We start from the raw sequence: 20,195 nt of genomic DNA, 5'->3' as shown, positions 1-20,195 counted from the left end.
AGGTAAGTCCACCCAACCCCCACCCCCAGTCCTAGCAGTGTCCTCCCCACTCCGTGTCTTTATATACACCGTCCATGTAGAAGGTAAGTCCATCCAACCCCCACCCCCAGTCCTAGCAGTGTCCTCCCCGCTCCGTGTCTTTATATACACCGTCCATGTAGAAGGTAAGTCCATCCAATCCCCACCCCCAGTCCTAGCAGTGTCCTCCCCGCTCCGTGTCTTTATATACACCGTCCATGTAGAAAGTAAGTTCAGTTTATTGGGATGGAGCTGATTCTTCAACAGGGTGGAGCTTCTGCCAACAGCAGCCAATCGGTTTTCACATCTCAGGAAAAAATGACTTGAGAATTCTGATTGGTCACTGTGGGCAGCCCCTCCCCCGTGCTCATTTTCCTCTCTCACTATGAGGACTCCATGATCTGGATGGTGGGAATTCTGCTGATGGGTGACAATGGTGGATCTCCAGCTGGAAACACAGACGGGGTGTGAAGATCTCCTCCTTCACCTGAGCGGGGAAATTTTCACCCCTCCCCCCTGCACAGATGTTGGGGGATTCCCAGCATGGGGGGGATTTACATCTCCGGAGACTCTTCATCCCAGAAGACTCCACCAAGAACCACTGGGCGGAGGTCTCCTTTAGAGGGAACTCCTCACATCCTGTTTTGTATCGTCCACTTTGTATTACAATGTACAGAATATCTCTCACACAGCAGTAGCCATGTACAATGTTCTTAGAGCCGATCATCCAGATGAGATTGTACAGCGCTGTGTATGGGGGTCACATGACTGAAGAAAATGGGTGTGATGTTAGTGGGGGATTTAGTGTTGGGGGAGGGGTGCACACAGACACAATCTATCTCCTCCAGTCTCCAGGAAGATGTCTGCACACCTGATTATAGGTAAGGATGGGGGAGGGGCATGCTGTGTATATATTGGACCTGATCAATGGAAATGATTGTCTCTCTCAGTTCCAGTATCGGTTCCGCTCCTCCATGTCTCATGTCCCCGGAATGGCAGCGCTGAGATCTCCTGCAGGGTGGAGGAGGGGACTAAGCCGCATATCAGTCTATCTGTGATTGGAGGATTCCAGGAGAGATATTCCACATCCACCAATAAAATTACAGCCATTGTGGGGTCCCCGGGGCCCTGGAACATCACCTGTACTGTGGAGAATGGGGTCAGCCGGTCGGAGGAGAGCAGAGCCGGGGTCACCTGTCCAGGTGAGGAGAGATCGGGGGGATGGGCACAGAGCAGGTGGGAGGGGCCGGAGGCAGATAAACACAGAGCTCCGCCTACTGACTGATAGAGAATATGAAATATATACAGTAATTATAGATTGATCTTACATGTTTTATTTTTAGTCCTGACCATAATAAAAATACATTATAACATTATTTACAATCATAGCGGCACATAAAATTCCTCTCCCTACAGTCCAAAGTTTTACATTTTTGTATGAATTTCCATTCCCATTCCAGTCTTTTGGAATGATTAGGGATCAGCTTCAGGTTCGGGTCAAACATGAGACTCCCCCAAATCCAGTCTATGGGATGTTCAGTGAAGGACAGGAGAACAAAGTGGGCAGATTTCTCCACTTCTCCCCCCAATCCTCCGCCCGGCATTTAGCGGTGATATCACTAATGTCAGTAAATGACAGATCCCTGCCGGCTTCATTCTGTGTGTAACAATCCACCGAGGACTCCGAGTGACATCACTGACATGATGAGGTCATCACCCCTACATGGTCTATGACATCACTGACACAATGAGGTCATCACCCCTACATGGTCTATGACATCACTGACACAATGAGGTCATGACCCCTACATGGTCTATGACATCACTGACACAATGAGGTCATGATCCCTACATGGTCTATGATATCACTGACACAATGAGGTCATCACCCCTACATGGTCTATGACATCACTGACACAATGAGGTCATGACCCCTACATGGTCTATGACATCACTGACACAATGAGGTCATGATCCCTACATGGTCTATGACATCACTGACACAATGAGGTCATGACCCCTACATGGTCTATGACATCACTGACACAATGAGGTCATCACCCCCACATGGTCTATGACATCACTGACACAATGAGGTCATGACCCCTACATGGTCTATGACATCACTGACACAATGAGGTCATCATCCTCTCTACATGGTCTATGACATCACTGACACAATGAGGTCATCACCCCTACATGGTCTATGACATCACTGACACAATGAGGTCATGACCCCTACATGGTCTATGACATCACTGACACAATGAGGTCATGACCCCTACATGGTCTATGACATCACTGACACAATCACTGACACAAGGAGGTCATGACCCCTACATGGTCTATGACATCACTGACACAATGAGGTCATGCCCCCTACATGGTCTATGACATCACTGACACAATGAGGTCATGACCCCTACATGGTCTATGACATCACTGACACAATGAGGTCATGATCTCTATATGGCCTATGACATCACCCAGGTTCCCTGATGCCGTTTGTTTACATTTAGCACCACGCTAGAATAGACATGTGCAAAAAAATAATTTGTTTTGTTTAATTTCGTTTTAATTTGTTAATGAATTAATTTTGTTTTGTTATATTCGTTTTTGGATTTTGTTTTGTTTTCTACCGAATTCGAAAAATTGGTCGCATTCGAAAATATTTCTACCGGATTCAAAATTATTTCAACATGAACAATACACAACTTGTGGCAGGTGATATGTCAAGTGGACAATCCACAACTGGGTCATGTGGCAGGTTACGTGGCACATGTGGCTGGTCACGTGGCACTCCTGGCAGTTGTCGTGGCAAGTGGACAATACACAACTTGGGGTTTGGGTTAGGATTAGGGTTGGGGTTAGAGTTTCCCCTTGAAGAATAAGGCCGCGTACACACGCGCGGACTGTTTGCCCAACCTTGTTCGTCAAACAGTTTCGGCAAACAGTCCGCTCAAAATTTGCATGAGCGGACTTGCCCACACACGAGCGGACTGTTTCAGCGAACTGTTTGCCAAACAGTTCGCTCAACTTTTGAAATGAACGGACTCGCCCACGTAAGGAGGAGGCAAATCCGCCCATTTCGAGCGCGTGTACAGGTAGGCGGGGCCCGCGAAGGAGACGTCGCGGGCTCCGCCGCCTGGAATGGGCTTAAAGGGGAACCCCAACGCCGAAAAAAATCGGCGTGGGGGTTCCCCCAAAGTCCACACCAGACCCTTGTCCGAGCACGCTACCCGGCCGGCCAGGAAAGGGGGGCGAGCGAGCGCGCCCCCCCTTCTGAGCCGTACCAGGCCGCGTGCCCTCAACATGGGGGGTGCCTTGGGGAAGGGGGGCCGCGCGGCCCCCCCACCCCAAAGCACCTTGTCCCCATGTTGATGAGGACAAGGGCCTCTTCCCGACAACCCTGGCCGTTGGTTGTCGGGGTCTGCGGGCGGGGGGCTTATCGGAATCCGGGAGCCCCCTTTAAGAAGGGGGCCCCCGGATACCGGCCCCCCACCCTATGTGAATGAGTATGGGGTACAATGTACCCCTACCCATTCACCTGTGAAATAAAGTAAAAAAAAAAACACAACACAGGGAAAAAATATTTTATTGCACAGCTCCGGGGGTCTTCCGTCTTCGGGGGTCTTCTCGCCGGACTCCTCCGCTATCTGTGTGTAGCTCTTTTACTAGCGGAGGAGTCCGGCTTTCTTCCTCCCCGCCGCCGGCCTCTTCTCCCGACTTCGGGGGTCTTGTCCCCCTCTTCGGTTCTTCTGCCGGGCCACCGCGCCTTCTTGTAGCTCTTTTGCAGGCGGTGGCCCGGTCTTCTGTCGCCGCTGCCTTCCGTTCTTCTGTCGCCGCCTTCGGTTCTTCTGCCGGGCCACCGCGCCTTCTTGTAGCTCTTTTACAGGCGGTGGCCCGGTCTTCTGTCGCCGCTGTCGTCGCCGCCGCCTTCCGTTCTTGTTCTTCTTCTTGTTCTTCTTCTTCTTCTCCTGGAGATGTTGCCTCGACGAGCTCTCCGGCCGGAATGCCAGAGCCGCGCTGTGCGGTCACTTATATAGTGACAATGGGGCGGTGTCACATGGTATATGTCACATGGGTTGGTCACATGGGTTGATGTCACATGGGGACTATGACATCGTAAGGGGGCGGGGTCACCATGTGACCAACCCATGTGACATATACCATGTGACACCGCCCCATTGTCACTATATAAGTGGCAGCGGAGCGTGTCCCTGGCATTCCGGCCGGAGAGCTCGTCGAGTCAACATCTCCAGGAGAAGAAGAAGAAGAACAAGAAGAAGAACAAGAACGGAAGGCGGCGGCGACGACAGCGGCGACAGAAGACCGGGCCACCGCCTGTAAAAGAGATACAAGAAGGCGCGGTGGCCCGGCAGAAGAACCGAAGAGGGGGACAAGACCCCCGAAGTCGGGAGAAGAGGCCGGCGGCGGGGAGGAAGAAAGCCGGACTCCTCCGCTAGTAAAAGAGCTACACACAGATAGCGGAGGAGTCCGGCGAGAAGACCCCCGAAGATGGAAGACCCCCGGAGCTGTGCAATAAAATATTTTTTCCCTGTGTTGTGTTTTTTTTTGTACTTTATTTCACAGGTGAATGGGTAGGGGTACATTGTACCCCATACTCATTCACATAGGGTGGGGGGCCGGTATCCGGGGGCCCCCTTCTTAAAGGGGGCTCCCGGATTCCGATAAGCCCCCCGCCCGCAGACCCCGACAACCAACGGCCAGGGTTGTCGGGAAGAGGCCCTTGTCCTCATCAACATGGGGACAAGGTGCTTTGGGGTGGGGGGGCCGCGCGGCCCCCCCTTCCCCAAGGCACCCCCCATGTTGAGGGCACGGCCTGGTACGGCTCAGGAGGGGGGGCGCGCTCGCTCGCCCCCTTTCCTGGCCGGCCGGGTAGCGTGCTCGGACAAGGGTCTGGTGTGGACTTTGGGGGAACCCCCACGCCAATGTTTTTTCGGCGTTGGGGTTCCCCTTTAAGCCCATTCCAGGCGGCGGGGCCCGCGACGTCTCCCTCGCGGGCCCCGCCTACCTGTACACGCGCTCGAAATGGGCGGACTTTCCGAGCGGGAACAGTTTGCTCATTTCGAAAGTAGCCTACACACGGGCGGACTGTTCGCTCAAACACAGTTTCAGCGGACAGTTTTTCGGAATTTCCGAAAGACTTTGTCCGTCCAACTGTCCGCTGAAACTGTCCGCTGAAAGCCCACACACGGGCGGACTGTCCGCTCAAACACTGTTCAGCGGACAAGGTTGGGCGAACAGTCCGCCCGTGTGTACGCGGCCTAAGGCTTGGACTCAGTGATTGGAATAGAATAAAATAATATTTTATACTATTCTGTTCAGTTGTTTTTGTAGTCTATTCTCTTCTATTCAAATCTTTTCTATTTTAATTCATTCTATAGGAAACATTTGAATTTCGGAAGATGGTTATAGATATAAAATATATATATATATATATATATATATAATGATATATAAATATATATAAAACCATCTTCTGAAATTCTAATTTAGTATAAAAATTTGGATCAAATTCGAATAGAAAATATTAGAATATAAAATAATAGAAAAGAATGGACTATAATAAAATATATATTATTTTAGTTTCCATTATTTTGACTTATTTTCAAATCTATTCTCAAATTCGAATTTATACTATTCGAAATTATAATTTCAGAAGAAGGTCATATTCTTCTATTGTATTTTATTACATTCTATTAAATTCTATTCTGTTCTTTACTATTCCTTTATTTTCATTCTATTGTGTTTATTATTTTTTATTCTATTTTACTGTATTCTTTTTTAGAAATCAATTTATATTTTTTAAAATTTTTATTCAAATTGTTTTCAAATTCAACTTTTTTTGAATTCAATTAGAATTTCATCCGAATTCGGTTGAATTAGTTAGCATTGTAATTCGGATCCATCTGAATGTCCGAATAATGAAAATTTGTCCGAATTTTGATTCGGAACGAATATGAATGCACATGTCTACACTAGAATAATAAATGGGAAGGAGACAAAGCATTCTCTATTGTTCTCACGGTTTTACAGGTACCCCATCCCTTCATGTATGACACTGAAATATAATGAATTCCTAACAAAATGCAAACTAATGGCACTTCCAAGGCACCACACCACAGATTACAATTCACATTTCTATCACTACAAACATATTAAAAGAATTTTAAAGACAAAAAACATCCTTGACACATAAATATAAATGATATACTGTAGATACGCGCACTGCCCAAAAATTCATGTTTTCTTTTTTGTTTGTTTTTTAAAGGGGTCATTTGTTATGAACGCAATTTGTAAATTGGATAATTCATATATTGGAAAATCTGAAAATAAGAAAGAAAATCCAAAAATTTGAAAGAATAACTAACTAATAATAACTGACTATTAAATTATAGGTGTTGTAATTTCCTTTCAGATTTAGCTGTTAGTGAACGTAATGAATACGAATTTATCCAAAGTTATGAATGATCCGAAATAACGAAAGCCGTATCTAAATAAATGGAACAGAACAAATTCTTTATAAATAATAACAATAATAATAAAAAGTTCTAATTATTATTATTTATTATTTTTATCAATCCATTATATTCCATTCGTTTAGATACGGCATTCATTATTTTGGATAATTTTGTATCCGTTATGTTCACTAACAGCCACATTTGAAAGGAAATTCCAACACCTATAATTTATAAGTTAAGTTATTATTAGTTATTATTTCAGATTTTCAAATTTTTGGGTTTTCGAATTTATGAATTTTTGAGTTTACTTTTATTCAAATTTACAAATATTTAGAAAAAGAAATTAAATGGGTTTTCGTTAATTCGGATATTTCTATATGAATTACCTTGTCAACATTTGTCAAAAAAACTAATTTGGAACGAAACAAATTGCACATGTCTATAAATGAATAAAGGAGCTGCAGTTACATTGATTGCCACTTACAGATGAACAGATCCCCAGGTGGTAAAATGGGGTATTCCATACAGTAGCCTCCAATGCGTTTCGCTGGGGCAAAGCCGACTTCCTCAGGGAAAACTGGCAACAAGTTCTAAAGATTATAAACATAATAAAAGTAACAAAATGCATACACCCCTCTAAATACACAGACAGGCTGAGTCATTACCCAAATGTGTACACATTGTAAACTTTATAATTCCTGTCAAAGATATTAGGAACACATGCAGTCTGGACCAGGAGAATGGAACTACGACCATTGCATATCCTTATCTTGGATTTGGAGATGTTCATGCACATGGTCGAGGGGTAGTCCTCTATTTTTCAAGGTTTTCTAGGATTTGTAAAATATAACATTTTTGGAAGAGTTATAAATACGGGAGCTCCTGAAAATGCTACATTCCTGGCTATCTCTGGTTTCTGTATCTGTAGGTTGTGAGTCTCAGATCCAGAACAAGCAATTCACAAACAATATATTCATTTCATGTCAGTGGCTCTTGTAGTCAGAGGACCAGTATGACACCCAGGTATCTGGTACTTTAAGAAGGAGAGGGTCACCTTGGCAGCCTCCATATTCCTATAGGACCATTGTGATAAGTCTCACTTTCCATGTCATTACTCTGACCAATCATATCCTGGAATTCTGTTCCCCCAGTCCCCCTCTCTGACATCGCTGTGACCTCCTCCTGTCTCCCGGATGGGAGCGCAGAGGCTGAATGTTCGGTGAAAGGATCAGATCCACGTTATTCCTGGAGTTTGGATGGAAGATCCGTCTCCTCACACCGCCGGGTAACTCTTCCTCCTCCGGTCTCCGGAACCCTCCACTGTGATGTCACCAATCAGATCAATAATCTAAGTAGATCCATCAACATCTCCTGTCCAGGTGAGTGGGAGACCGAGACCTCTCTGGAGTTTATATATCCATCCTAACACTGACACAATACCGGCTCATTCACACCAGCAGACCAGATTATAACACCGCCAATATATATATACACACACACACACACACACACACACACATACATACATACATACATACATACATATATATATATATATATATATATATATATACACAAAATATTTCAAACAACATACCTCCTTCTTGAACCTTCAGCTCGATGACCAATAGTCCAATTACCAATTAGGGAAAGGTACCCATCCCGAGATAGGTCTCAACCCATACCGCACCAGATAGTATATATCCATATACATATATCTACCACCACCATTCTGACCTTCAGGAACCAGAGACCCCTGCCACAGATGCCCACCAGTGATCCCTTACACATGGGTGACCCGCCACAGCCGCAAAGCCCGCTGGAGACCTTCCTGGAGCCCCAGGAACCACATATCTATTCCCACCGCTGACAGGTGAACCCCATCTCCCCTCAAATAAATGCCATTGTCCCCCTCTAATTCCAGATGCCAGGCCACCTTCCCTCCATTCCTGACCACAAACTTCGCCACAGCCTTGTTGACCTTTATCCTTGTTTTATTGATGCGGCCCACTTACAGGCCCCCCGCCATGTTGCCCTCCTGATATGACTGTATCAGGAAAGGCCAATCAGAGTCGAAGGAAATCCCACTTGACGTCCCTAATCAGCTCCCTTGAAGTCCGAAGGCAAAGGTCGTTGCCCCCAACATGTAATAATAACACATCCGGTGGCCTGTCCAAGTGAGCGTACCATTGTATTTCCAGATAACTATGGACCATAGCATACCCGGAATGACAATCCACCTCACCCTGACTTCTTCCCTGGAGAAACCCAAATGACGGCCCTCTGATCTGACCAATACGCTCCTTTACCCCCAGTGTACATAGGAATGGCCCAGGATCCACATCAGACAGGTAGGGGCTGAAAAGAAAGAAAAACACAGAAACATAGACCCAGAGGACAATCGCCATCACATACCCGTCATGCAAGTACCTAGAAAAGACAGCCCCTAGCACACAAAACATACACATGACAAACACCATATAGGACTTGTGATGGATCCAATCTCACACTCCGATTGAGTGCTTCCGTCAGTACATCCCGCTTCCTCCAATCTGACTATCAGAGAGATATATTATCATAGCTGCACTGTATACAAGTCTAGCCGAAAATAGCTTGTAGAATCTTGAATCCTTTATTGGACAGAATCCAGTGCCTTTTATACACATTTTACACAAGGGGTAGCTAACGAGGTAGGGCTGCTCATGGATACTCCCCCTCCCCTATAGCAACAACTTAAAAAACAATTACACAATTAACATGTTAATTAAGCCAGCACTTAAGGCAGCCTAGGTGACCAGACAGTCCGTCTCCGGAGGTCGGTGTGATTAGCTCTTTTAAGGATTGTGTATTGTTCAAAATTAACATTCAAGAGAACAGTCTCGCAAAAATGTAACAAAAGAAAGATTAATATATCAATACCAAAAAAACAGGGTGAATTTGGACAGAAAAGGGTCCTTGCAGCCAGTGTCTGAGACAGAACTCCCCCTACCCTTTCTCCCCCTACAGGAGATGGGGCGGACATACAACCTGAAACGATGAGACTCCCATCGCCCAATCCGCTGTAGTATTTATCACTCAAACCCCAGCATGAGGCCTCCGTTGCCGCCCCAATTCTGAAAGAATGGGACGCATAGTCACCAACTGATAACCCCCACTTCCAAGCACTTCTTGAAGATCACCACAAACTTATATTGTGACAACGACAAACCAGTTTCATGAATCAACAAAGGACCACTACCAGGAGGCCGTAAAACCGACCACTCCCGTATAACCTTGACCGGGCATACTACCAGGCCAGGCACACTCCCCAAAATTACCTTGATCCCTTTTCCCAACTGATCCGTCTTGGACTTGCGTACCAGCATACATTGCATACATGCAGTTGTGGGGTGGGCAATGTCTCCAACACCTATGATTTGTTGTCAGCTTTGATAGCTTTCAGGCAGGATAGCTTGAGTGGTTTTGGACTTGTGTCACCCCTACCTAGGAGGCAACCCTGAACACTGGCAACCAACCCTTCACCACTGACCACACCACAGAACAAGTCCTAATATAAAATACAGTTTTTATGCAGAGGGATAGAGATAAAAAAAACCTAAACAGAGACCCAACATTCAGTAAAAGAGGTCATACAAGTATATAATGTGAGGAGGACACCAGAATGAGCTGCTTCATAATCTCACAATTTATAATTGTGAGACCTTCTATTTTCCCCCAATAAATCTACCAGGACATTTGTAGATGAAGTTGTAGATGAAGCCCAATTCCAGCTAAGACTTTTTATAAACTATTATAACAGAGATAAGTAGAGTTTTTTATTGCTGTCTTGCTCCATATTGGGAGGATTTCCTTTCACTTCCTGTGTGGTCACCATGATAGAAAATGAGGGGAAATCTCTCCAATGGGTAATAAGGAGGACACCAACAAAGGAGAATTTTATTATGAAGATATATTTTTACAGTATTGCCAAAACCAATATTGATCAAGGTAAAGACAAACAAACTACAAGTATACTATACTCTCCTATAAAGTTCCGTGGTGGGGACAGGGAGCCAGTGGCAGGAACTAGAAGGGTGCTCCCTGCACCCTTGGCTGTCTGTTTAGCATGCGGAGGGAGCGAAGAGCAGAAGGAATAGCTGATGTAGTTAAATAATTAGTTCTGGAGGTTTAACAGTTTCCGGTATGCCCTTAAATGTGATATAATTCCTCGTGGAGCGATCCTCTAAATCAGCCACTATCACTTGGAGGAATCTGATTTCTTCAGTATGATAGTCATAGGCATCCGCCATTTTGTTATAAACTGGGGTATGTTCTGTCACCACTTTTTCCAGATCGGTCGTGCATTCCTCTACCCGATCATTTCTTTTTCTAAGGTAGATATAGAGGAGCACAGTTCATTATGAAAGTCTCTTTGCAAAGAAAGCAGAATGAGCTTTAGTGTGTGCTCAGATGCTGGCTGGTCACTCGCAGGGAGGGCTGCTAGGCAGTCTGAGGGATTTCCTCCGGGTTTGTGTGTGTCTGGACATCCCAGTGCTGCTTCTTAAGCAGTGGTTCCTTAGCAGGGGAAAGTGCTGGGGACAGTGCAGCCTGCTCACCCCTATCTGAAGGTGATTGCTGGGGAGAGGTAGGCTCTGATGTGATATTTTCCATGGGCTCCGAGTTGTCTGCAGGTCCCTGCATGATGCCTGTGTCCTATGAGGGATCACAAGGTGCCACACCGGCGCCATCTTTGGATGATTGCATGGCCAGCATGTGGGAAATATTCAGTGAGGTGGCGCAGCTTGTGGAGGCTGAGGTATTTTCTCTTGGACATACCATCCATTCGCTGAGGATGAGGGCTCCCCTCCGGTGCATCAGGGAGAGGGAGCTGCTGCTGGTAAGTCCTGGGAGCAGCTGTTTGTCCCGGGGCTGAGCGGAGCTGGGTGGTTAAGCAGCCACCTTGCTTCATGGCTGGCCACGCCCCCCAGGAAGGAGTAGCTTTTTATTGGCTGATGGTCCTCTCCTGTAGAGATCAATCAAAGCCTAGGAATCCCAATCACACAATTGGCCCCTTTAGTATCTTGCAATAAAATTTTCTGCAGCAAAGATATTTCAGGAATGTTGTGACTTTTTATGACTGTAATGGATTGGGGTGGACGGGGTATTACAGGGGAAATCATATTTCATTATAGTACAATGTTACAGATCTCCCCATCTCTGTGTCTCTTAGTTCCGGTATCAGATCCAGTCCTGGATGTGAGGTGTCTCCAGAATGACAGCGCTGAGATCTCCTGCTGGGTGGAGATTGGGACTGACCCCTCCATCTACCTGACTGTGAGTGGAGGATTGGAGGTATATGATGTCACCAGCTCAGAGCGGACAGTCCGTGTCACTGTGCCTCCTGTGTCACCACCCGATTCCTGGAATATCAGATGTTCAGCAAAGAACAACATAAGTGAGAGATCCACCAATCAGACACAAGACGCTTGTCCAGGTGAGTGACGTGTGACCTTTCCCTTTCCTTTAGAAAGGACCGGAGTGAAAAGAAAGAATCCACTAGACGTAGGGCCTGCATGACAGGGGTTAAAAGGGGCTTGTTAGGACCTAGTTAAGGGCACAGGATAGGTCCGTAGTTGTAGGGGGCAGGCTTTGAGCGGGGAGGAGAATAATTTATAATTTTACAGGAAGGGGAGGGCTTTGGTTAGCAAAAGAAAGTGAAGGAGCAACTTCCCAACTTCCCGCATCCTTAATCATGTGGTTTATATTTTTACATTCTTAGCTGTGCTTCATATAAAGTCCCAACTTTTCTTTTAGATATTGTATATACATTAGGGATGGAGGCAGATGAACGTATCCATTCATTGCCTCATACAAAGTCCCAAATCCCTCTTTCCCCCCCTTATTTGATGACATGATTCAGGGATGGAAGCACATTAGCTAAGGTAGCATACAGTCTATTAATTGTATTAACTATATTGAGGTTTCACTATTGCAGGGAGACTTTTGCTGGACATTTTGGATTTTTTGCTATTAGTTTTGTGTTTTGTTTTGTGGACTCCTGGGTTCTGCATCCTCAGGAGCTGCGATGTTTGGTATGGCCCCTCCCTCTGCCTCCCCCCTTTGGTTGGGGTGGTGGGCGGTGCCACCCACACATCAACGCCACGCCCATTCACCGAGTGCGTTGCGTCACATGATGCCGGGCGTCCACGTGCGGCGTTGTCATGGCGCCGCGCGCTGTTGTGCTTGTTTGTCTATCAGGTTTTGACCCGAGGGAGGACTTTGAGCGCCAACTGTTGAGTGACACTGTGTGCCCGGGTGGTGGCTCCGCCTTCCTTCCCTCTGTTTCATAACGCAGTGTGGCGTTGGCGGCATACTGCGGTTATCCTTGGCCATTGGGACCAGAGGCGGCTCTAGGCTTTGTGAGGCCTTAGGCAAATCTTAGACATGAGGCCCTACTAACTTCCATAATGTGAAAAATAATTCAAGCGATAGACCCCTAGCAATTTTCCTGTCCACCCCAATATCACAAAAAACAAACATGCACATAAACTTTTTGTGCATTTTGGACACACTCTGGAGAAAAGGTACCTGCGCTCATCTGGGGGGCCTGTTTGTGTGCCCCTATGGACATGAGGTATACTGCCACCTCAGCTCCCGGGACGGACTACTCTTGTGGCCCTTGTTCTGTTCATGGTGCTTGCCGTCGCTATCTGTTGGCACGTAAGTACTTAGGGCCAATAACCATGGTTTGTCCTGTTGTATTTACTTCAACATGAGGACTAACTTTCACATTACATGTTTTTACAGATACCTTATAATACTCTCCCCTGAAGAAGTGTCTTTACACAGAAACGCGTTGGGCTTTAAGGATATAGTTATTTGCCCTACTAGGATATACATTTAGACATGTCATATTTTTTGTACCACCAAGGCTGCCAATTGCTATGTGAATCAACCTTGTGATTGTTTTAAACACGCTTTACCATTTTATTGCTGTTATGTGCCAATTATGTATATAACTGTAAATACGACGTTATCATTGCTGTGCACATGCACAGATGTGTTAATATTTACTCATTGGCTCTCTTACCTGAATTGTATCATTGTTATGTACTTATATACTTTGTATTCTAACAATATAAAAAAATTGATATAATCTACACGAATCAACCACCTCATTTAAAGTCCCAACCTCCTGTCTTGATTTGAAGTTGATGGGGGTGGGGTGGTAGGAAGCTGGCAGTGAGGTGCAGGGAGGATGAAGATGACGGGGTGTGGTGATAGGAAGCCGGCAGTGGGGTGCAGGGAGGATGAAGATGACGGGGTGTGGTGGTAGGAAGCCGGCAGTGAGGATAAAGATGATGGGTGGGGTGGTAGGAAGCTGGCAGTGAGGAGGAAGATGATGGGGTGTGGTAGTAGGAAGCTGGCAGTGAGGAGGAAGATGATGGGGTGTGGTGGTAGGAAGCTGGCAGTGAGGATGAAGATGATGGGGTGGGGTGGTAGGAAGCTGGCAATGGGGTACAGGGGGATGAAGATGAGGGGGTGAGGTGGTAGGAAGCTGGCAGTGGGGTGCAGGGAGAAGGAAGATAATGGGGTGGGGTGATAGGCAGGTGGCAGTGGGGTGCGGGGGGAATGACGGGGTGGGGTGGTAGGCAGCTGGCAGTGGGATGCAGGGGGATGAGAATGACATGGGGTGGGGTAGTAGGATGCCAGGCTCAGGGGGATTATGGTGAGGATAGAAATGATGATGGGGGGATGATAGGAAGTATGATGACAGGAGATAGGGAAGTGGGATACCAGGAACAGGGGGGATGATGAGGAGAAATCGGATTATGATTATGGCAGGGGGTCAGTAGGTGACATCATATGTCAGATGGCATGCATCATGTCACTCAGGGCTGCGAGGTCACGGGCGACTGGCAGCCTTGATTTTCTGGGTGCACTCGGTCAGGAGGTGACATCACGGGATGCTTTCAGCCTGTCAGTGTCGGGTAGTACCTTAAGGCTGTGACAGACTGGCTCCTCGATGACGCGGCAGCTGTGGTAAGTCCTCCATTGCAGGTCGAGCCATCCAGGAGAGTAGAGCAGGGAGCTACTCAGCTGTGCATGCAGGAGATTAGCAGAGCGCAGCAGAAGGGAGAGGAGCCGGAGGAGGGAAATACATACAGCCACCCACTGACCCTAGACATCGAGCAGTTCTCAAGTGGTCAGTCCGCCCACCCACCCACGGCTGGGAAAAGTAGTTGCAGACACCGTGTTCCCCCATGTTAAAGACGGTTCGGGCACACCGACCAGGGACATTCCCTCCCATTTCCACACACAACTTATGCAAATTAGGTGGCGCCCGCGAGGCCCCTAGGAGCACGGGGCCTTAGGCTGCTGCCTAATTTGCCTAATTAGAGAGCCGCCTTTGATTGGGACTGCATGCTGGTGGAGCACACAACTCACTTTGATTTTGAGATACACACACACACCGGCTCCCATGATCTCCTTTCGAGATCTAAGGTAAATATACATTCTTATTTTTTCATTCATTTTTTATTTCTCCTCACATTCGTTTGGGCTGTCACACTATAGCCCTCACTTGGCTTGGGCAGGTTCTGCCCAAGAACGGCCCTTTTTTTGCACTGAACACAATCACACTTTTACATTTCATTTTTATAGATTTTTTTACTTTTTATTATTTCTAACAGTACATGTTATGGGACTGGTACACATACAGCATCATTTATTCTCTTATCTTATTACCAACTGTGAATCACAACGTCACTATCGCTCCACATGCTGCATCCCCGGGCCTTGATGTGGCCGTGTTTATGTTGCCTCAGCTCCCGTGGGAGGTATGACTTCCCCATGGCATCCGCAACCTCTAATACTATTATCTTATTACTAGCCTGTATTCTCTGGTAAGAGTGGTATACGTTATGTATACACTTGTACTTTTGCTTTTGTTTTCCTCGGTGTCCAGTGATTGTTCACCCTGTTAACCCTTTATATTATTTTATTATTATAGATGATGCGAGTGCTCCTGATAAATGGGACTCCCCCAAGAAACGCGTAGAGCCCTAGCCTTATGCTACATCTATTAATCAAGTAATCTTGAGATGCCGCAATAAGTGATATCAACTTATTTTTTGCTAATGTTTATCAATTGATTATTATTGCTATGGTTGTGTTTATGAATCAGCATAATCGCTTTACCGTGCAACCAGGATTTTACTATTTATAGACTGGTTTTGAATTATGTTATTAACCTAATCATGCTGTTCATGAACTAGTATAAACTAGTATAATTGTACTATCATGTATCAATATTCTTTTACTTATAGATTGGTTATCAATTGTGTTATTATCATGTATAACAAATTATTAAAGATTTATGAATTTTATTATTTTATTTATTATTGATTTTTTTTTTATTTAATGTATATGCTTTTTGGCATCCTTAATCATGTGGTTTCTATTTTTACATTCTTAGCTGAGCTTCATATAAAGTCCCAACTTTTCTTTTAGATATTGTATTAGCAAAAGTATGTGGCCATAGGACACACCCCCTTAAAGGAGAATTATACAAAAAAAATGATTAGTTAAACCCACAAGTGTTTTTTTTTTTACCACTACTATTCCTTTATATTGGCTTTTGGAATTTACAAATGCATCAATTCAGAATTTGGATGAAAGGTTTAGCGCTGGGAAACACGTTTTTAAATAATACATTTTATATACCATTATACAGATTAGACCAAAATGAGGGACAAATGAGGGGGACAGAGGGACACTCCCTCCAAATCAGGGACAGTTGGGAGCTATGTATACTTCATTCATTTCTGCTTTTCTTTTTTTTCAACTACACTCCTCTTCCCATAAGGTGATTTCCTGGTCCTCCCCATGTCAACCTACTATGGGTCAGCTCTGCCCCCTCTGACCCCTCCAGGACCACCTTTTTCCTATCCCATAAAGGGCGGCTGTCTGCCCACACCAGTGTTCTTTTTTCATCCTCGCTCCGGACACCTTTTAAAGTTTATTTATTTATTTTGTATTTTTTTTTTTTTTCACCATCCATCCTGTTCGGGTTCAGCCTCTCCCTTATCAGAAGACCCCCCCCCCCATAGAGGCAGTAAATCTCCTGAGGAGTGTGGGTTCCCTTGGTGCTGGGATAAAAAGGTGCAGTATAAATGGCTGTGTATAACTGGCAAAGGTCACTGGCAGTATAAATGACTGTATATACCTTCGTTAGCAGGTGTTGGCACTCTCTCCTTCCATGTTTTGTGTGTTCAGACAGTGATTTGGCTCGCTGGGTCTTTTAGTTCACCACCTCCACATGTATTCCTTTCAGGAAGCTCAGTTGAGCAGGTGAGGTCAGAGGTGGCTTCCTCTTGGATTACCTAGCAAACACCAGAATGCTCACTGCTGATTAGGGATGAGCTTGATGTTCAAGTCGAACATACGTTCGACTCGAACATCGGCTGTTCACACGTTCGGCAAATACAGAATGTTATGGGCTGTTCACGCCACATTCGTGTGGCGCTCATGGCCCACAATGAACTGTGCCTTTGCAGTGCATTGCTGGCTCATAATTGGCCAAGCATGCACTGTGACCCGCAATGCTTGGCCAATCACAGCGCCGGCAGCGAGGAGAGGCATGATTGGCCACAGGCAGGATGCCTGTGGCCAATCATAGCTCAGACTGTGTATTACACGCCCCACACTATATAAGGCCGCCAGCGCGGCGGCCTTGTGTAGTGTGTTGGCGTCTGTAGGAGTTAGTGGGTGTTCTCTAAGTACCTTCAACACAGTATACACCGTTCGTTATCGGACGATTTAGCAGTCTTGCTCTTCTGTAATTGAGCTTTTAGCAATCTGCAGGAGTATGTGGGTTTTGTCTGCGTGCCCTGACCGCAGTATACACCATTATATCCACCTATATAGCTAGCTATATTGCTCTTCTGTAATAGAGCTTTCAGTCAGTTGTAGAAGATTGTGGGTGTTGTCTGCGTGCCCTGACCACAGCATACACCATTATCCACCTATATAGCTCTTCTCTAATTGAGCCATCTGCCATCTGCAGGAGTTAGTGGGTGTTGTGTGCCTCTAGCACAATATACACTACCCAATTGCTGGTTTTCCCATCTCCCTTCAGGCCATTACCATGTCTGGAAGGCCAACAAGGAGAGGCAGACAGGCACGAGCCGATAAAAGAGGGCAAGCAGGCTCTGTGTCTAGAGACAACAGTGCTGGTCGTGGACGTGGTGCATTGTCATCAGCACGTGGCCATGGGATACGCTTGTCCTTCTTTTCGGCAGCTGGACATGTTGAACCACAACATGCCAACGACTTGGTAGAGTGGATGACCAAGCCCTCTTCATCCTCCTCATCCTCTCTCACCCAGTCTCAGGGTACTAGCAAAGCAGCTGCCAACGCATCGTCTTCCCTCCTCTCAATGGTATCATCAGTGACTCCTTCCCTAGACCCACCACGTCCTCCTGAGGAGTCTCCTGAACTCTTTGAGCACAGTGTTGGGTACATGCTGCAGGAGGATGCCCAGTGTTTTGTAGGCTCTGATGATGACACTCAGCTAGAGGAAGGCAGTAGCGTGAATGCAGAGAGAGGGGATGCTCAAGAAGGACAGCAATCGGGGGCGGAGCTAGCCGGAGTCCAAGATGGACGTGCAGTAAAGGAGCTCCTGACTCAGCGGGGAAGAAGCGGCTAAAAGCACCCATCCCAATCGCTCAATGGGGCAACCACAGTGGCGATCCAGACCCCCGACAGTCAGTGATCACTCCGCTGACATGCCGGGGAAGAAACGCAGGCCGGGAGGGCCAGCGAGGCTCACGGAGTACTTCTCCTATGAAGGGAAGCAAGATGGCGCCGGCCATACATCCACGCCGTCCACCGCAGCCTCCAGCCGCGGAACGCAGCATGGGAAGCATAAAAGGAGCAGCCCTCTGGGCGATCCAAAGTCCCCACCTGCCACACCATCCTCAGGGAGCCCGGAGAAGGCGCGATTCAAGCCGGATGACGCGGATGGCAACCATGAGGTGAGCTCCCTCTTAGACTCAGGTGATGACACTAGGGAGTTGCTAGACTCCATAGACACATTTCCCACTAACGGCCAGCCAGTCATGGACACTATGCTGAAGGAGATGCTAGTATCCTTAAGGGGCTCACTGCACTCAGATATGGTAGCATGCATGCACAAATTTGGGAAAGATCTTCAGTCTGTAACTGCCAAAGTGACCCATATTGAACACAGAATGGGGGAATATGCTACAACTATTAATGAGCTGGTTGATGCTAATGAAGCGAAAGATGATGAGATAGAAGATATCAGAGCTAAAATGGCGGATATTGAAGATAGGTCTAGGAGGAATAACGTGAAGATCAGAGGGGTCCCCGAGTCGGTCCAACAGCAGGAGTTAAGGGAATATGCAGTACAGCTTTTCACGGCCATTCTGCCAGACCTGAAGGAGCTTGACTTCACAGTGGATAGAATCCATAGACTCCCGAAACCCAGCTATCTATCTGAAAACATTCCCAGAGATGTCATCCTCCGCCTACATTTTTTCCACATGAAGGAAAGACTCATGTCAGCCACTAGGCAGAAGGACAAGATTCCTCACGAATACTCTCATCTGCAATTTTATGCGGATCTCTCTCACTACACGCTGCAAAAACGCAGAAACATGGTAACTTTAACGAAAACACTCAGGAATCACAAGATAAGCTACAGATGGGGTTTCCCCACAAAATTGATAGTCACAAAGATGGCAAGGAATATGTAATGGACTCCATCCCCAAGGGCATGGCCCTGTTGAGTTCGTGGGGGATCATTGCAGAAACCCAGAAGCCTCTCCGACATGGCAGCCCCTGTGATGAGCAGGATACAGAATGGCGCACTGTCAACCACAAAAACGCCCGCAAGCATACTTGATTGGGAATAGGGATCCTACACTCCTCACCCGCTCAGGAGGCATTGTATCACTCCGTAAAGTTGGATGCAACTTTCCCCCCAAGTTACTACTTGAGTGGCATCATGTCACACTTTTTCACACTTTTGTTGTGTTTGACCTTTTTATTACTCCAGGTTTTTTGTTTACACGGTTGGTGGCACTTGTCCACTCAGTTTAGTGTTGACTCACACAATATTTTTCTCTCTGGATGGTCAGTCGTCTCTTCCCTCCCAGATGCGATGCAAGCTTCCTTACTATGCCAACCAAATCCCTTAGAGCATCGGCCTGAGAAACTCCTGTGAAGCCCACGTTGGTGGAACGTTGCAATCGTAAGTGAGCGACACTCCCACTTGGTAGGCACTCTCTCCATGTACACCTTCCATGGCGGTTAAATTTCTATCAATCAACGCCAAAGGCCTTAATCACCCCGCCAAACGCAGGTCTGTTTGGAAAGAGGCCCTCCAAAGGAACTGTGACATCTTGTGCGTGCAAGAGACTCACTTTCAGAGCACTGCACCTCCAAAATGCACCCATCCCAAGTTTCCCCATGCCTTCTCCGCCAGTGCGGACCAAAAGAAGAGAGGGGTGATGGTGGCGGTCAGAGACACTGTTGCATTTAAACTACACAAAATTGAAGAGGATCCTCAGGGCAGATTTTTAATTATGGTCTGTGAAATTAACTCTTCCCTTTTCACGCTGGCGAATATCTATGCCCCTAATGCAGGTCAATCCAAATTTTTTAACAAAATGATGAAGAAAATTC

At 46.4% G+C, this 20,195-nt stretch overlaps 1 protein-coding gene across 3 annotated transcripts in view; it reads left to right on the top strand.

Annotated features, from left to right (window-relative positions):
• LOC143995695 (cell adhesion molecule CEACAM2-like) overlaps nt 1-15,871 on the top strand; it is a 75,789-nt gene extending 59,918 nt beyond the window's left edge. The window contains exons 5-8 of one of the 3 annotated variants that reach the window (XM_077490443.1): nt 969-1,220; nt 7,655-7,882; nt 11,713-11,976; nt 15,496-15,871. In XM_077490443.1, coding sequence (XP_077346569.1) covers nt 969-1,220; nt 7,655-7,882; nt 11,713-11,976; nt 15,496-15,551 — 800 coding nt within the window. In that variant the 3' untranslated portion in view covers nt 15,552-15,871. The remainder of the gene's footprint in view (nt 1-968; nt 1,221-7,654; nt 7,883-11,712; nt 11,977-15,495) is intronic. The other 2 variants (XM_077490445.1, XM_077490444.1) reach the window with 2 other exon arrangements.
• Nucleotides 15,872-20,195: the final 4,324 nt, after the last annotated feature.

The sequence above is a fragment of the Lithobates pipiens genome, unplaced genomic scaffold (assembly GCF_037356315.1).
Source record: "Lithobates pipiens isolate NorthernLeopardFrog02 unplaced genomic scaffold, aLitPip1_a1.2 Scaffold_180, whole genome shotgun sequence".
NCBI lineage: Eukaryota > Metazoa > Chordata > Amphibia > Anura > Ranidae > Lithobates > Lithobates pipiens.
This window is presented reverse-complemented; position numbering and strand designations above follow the sequence as displayed.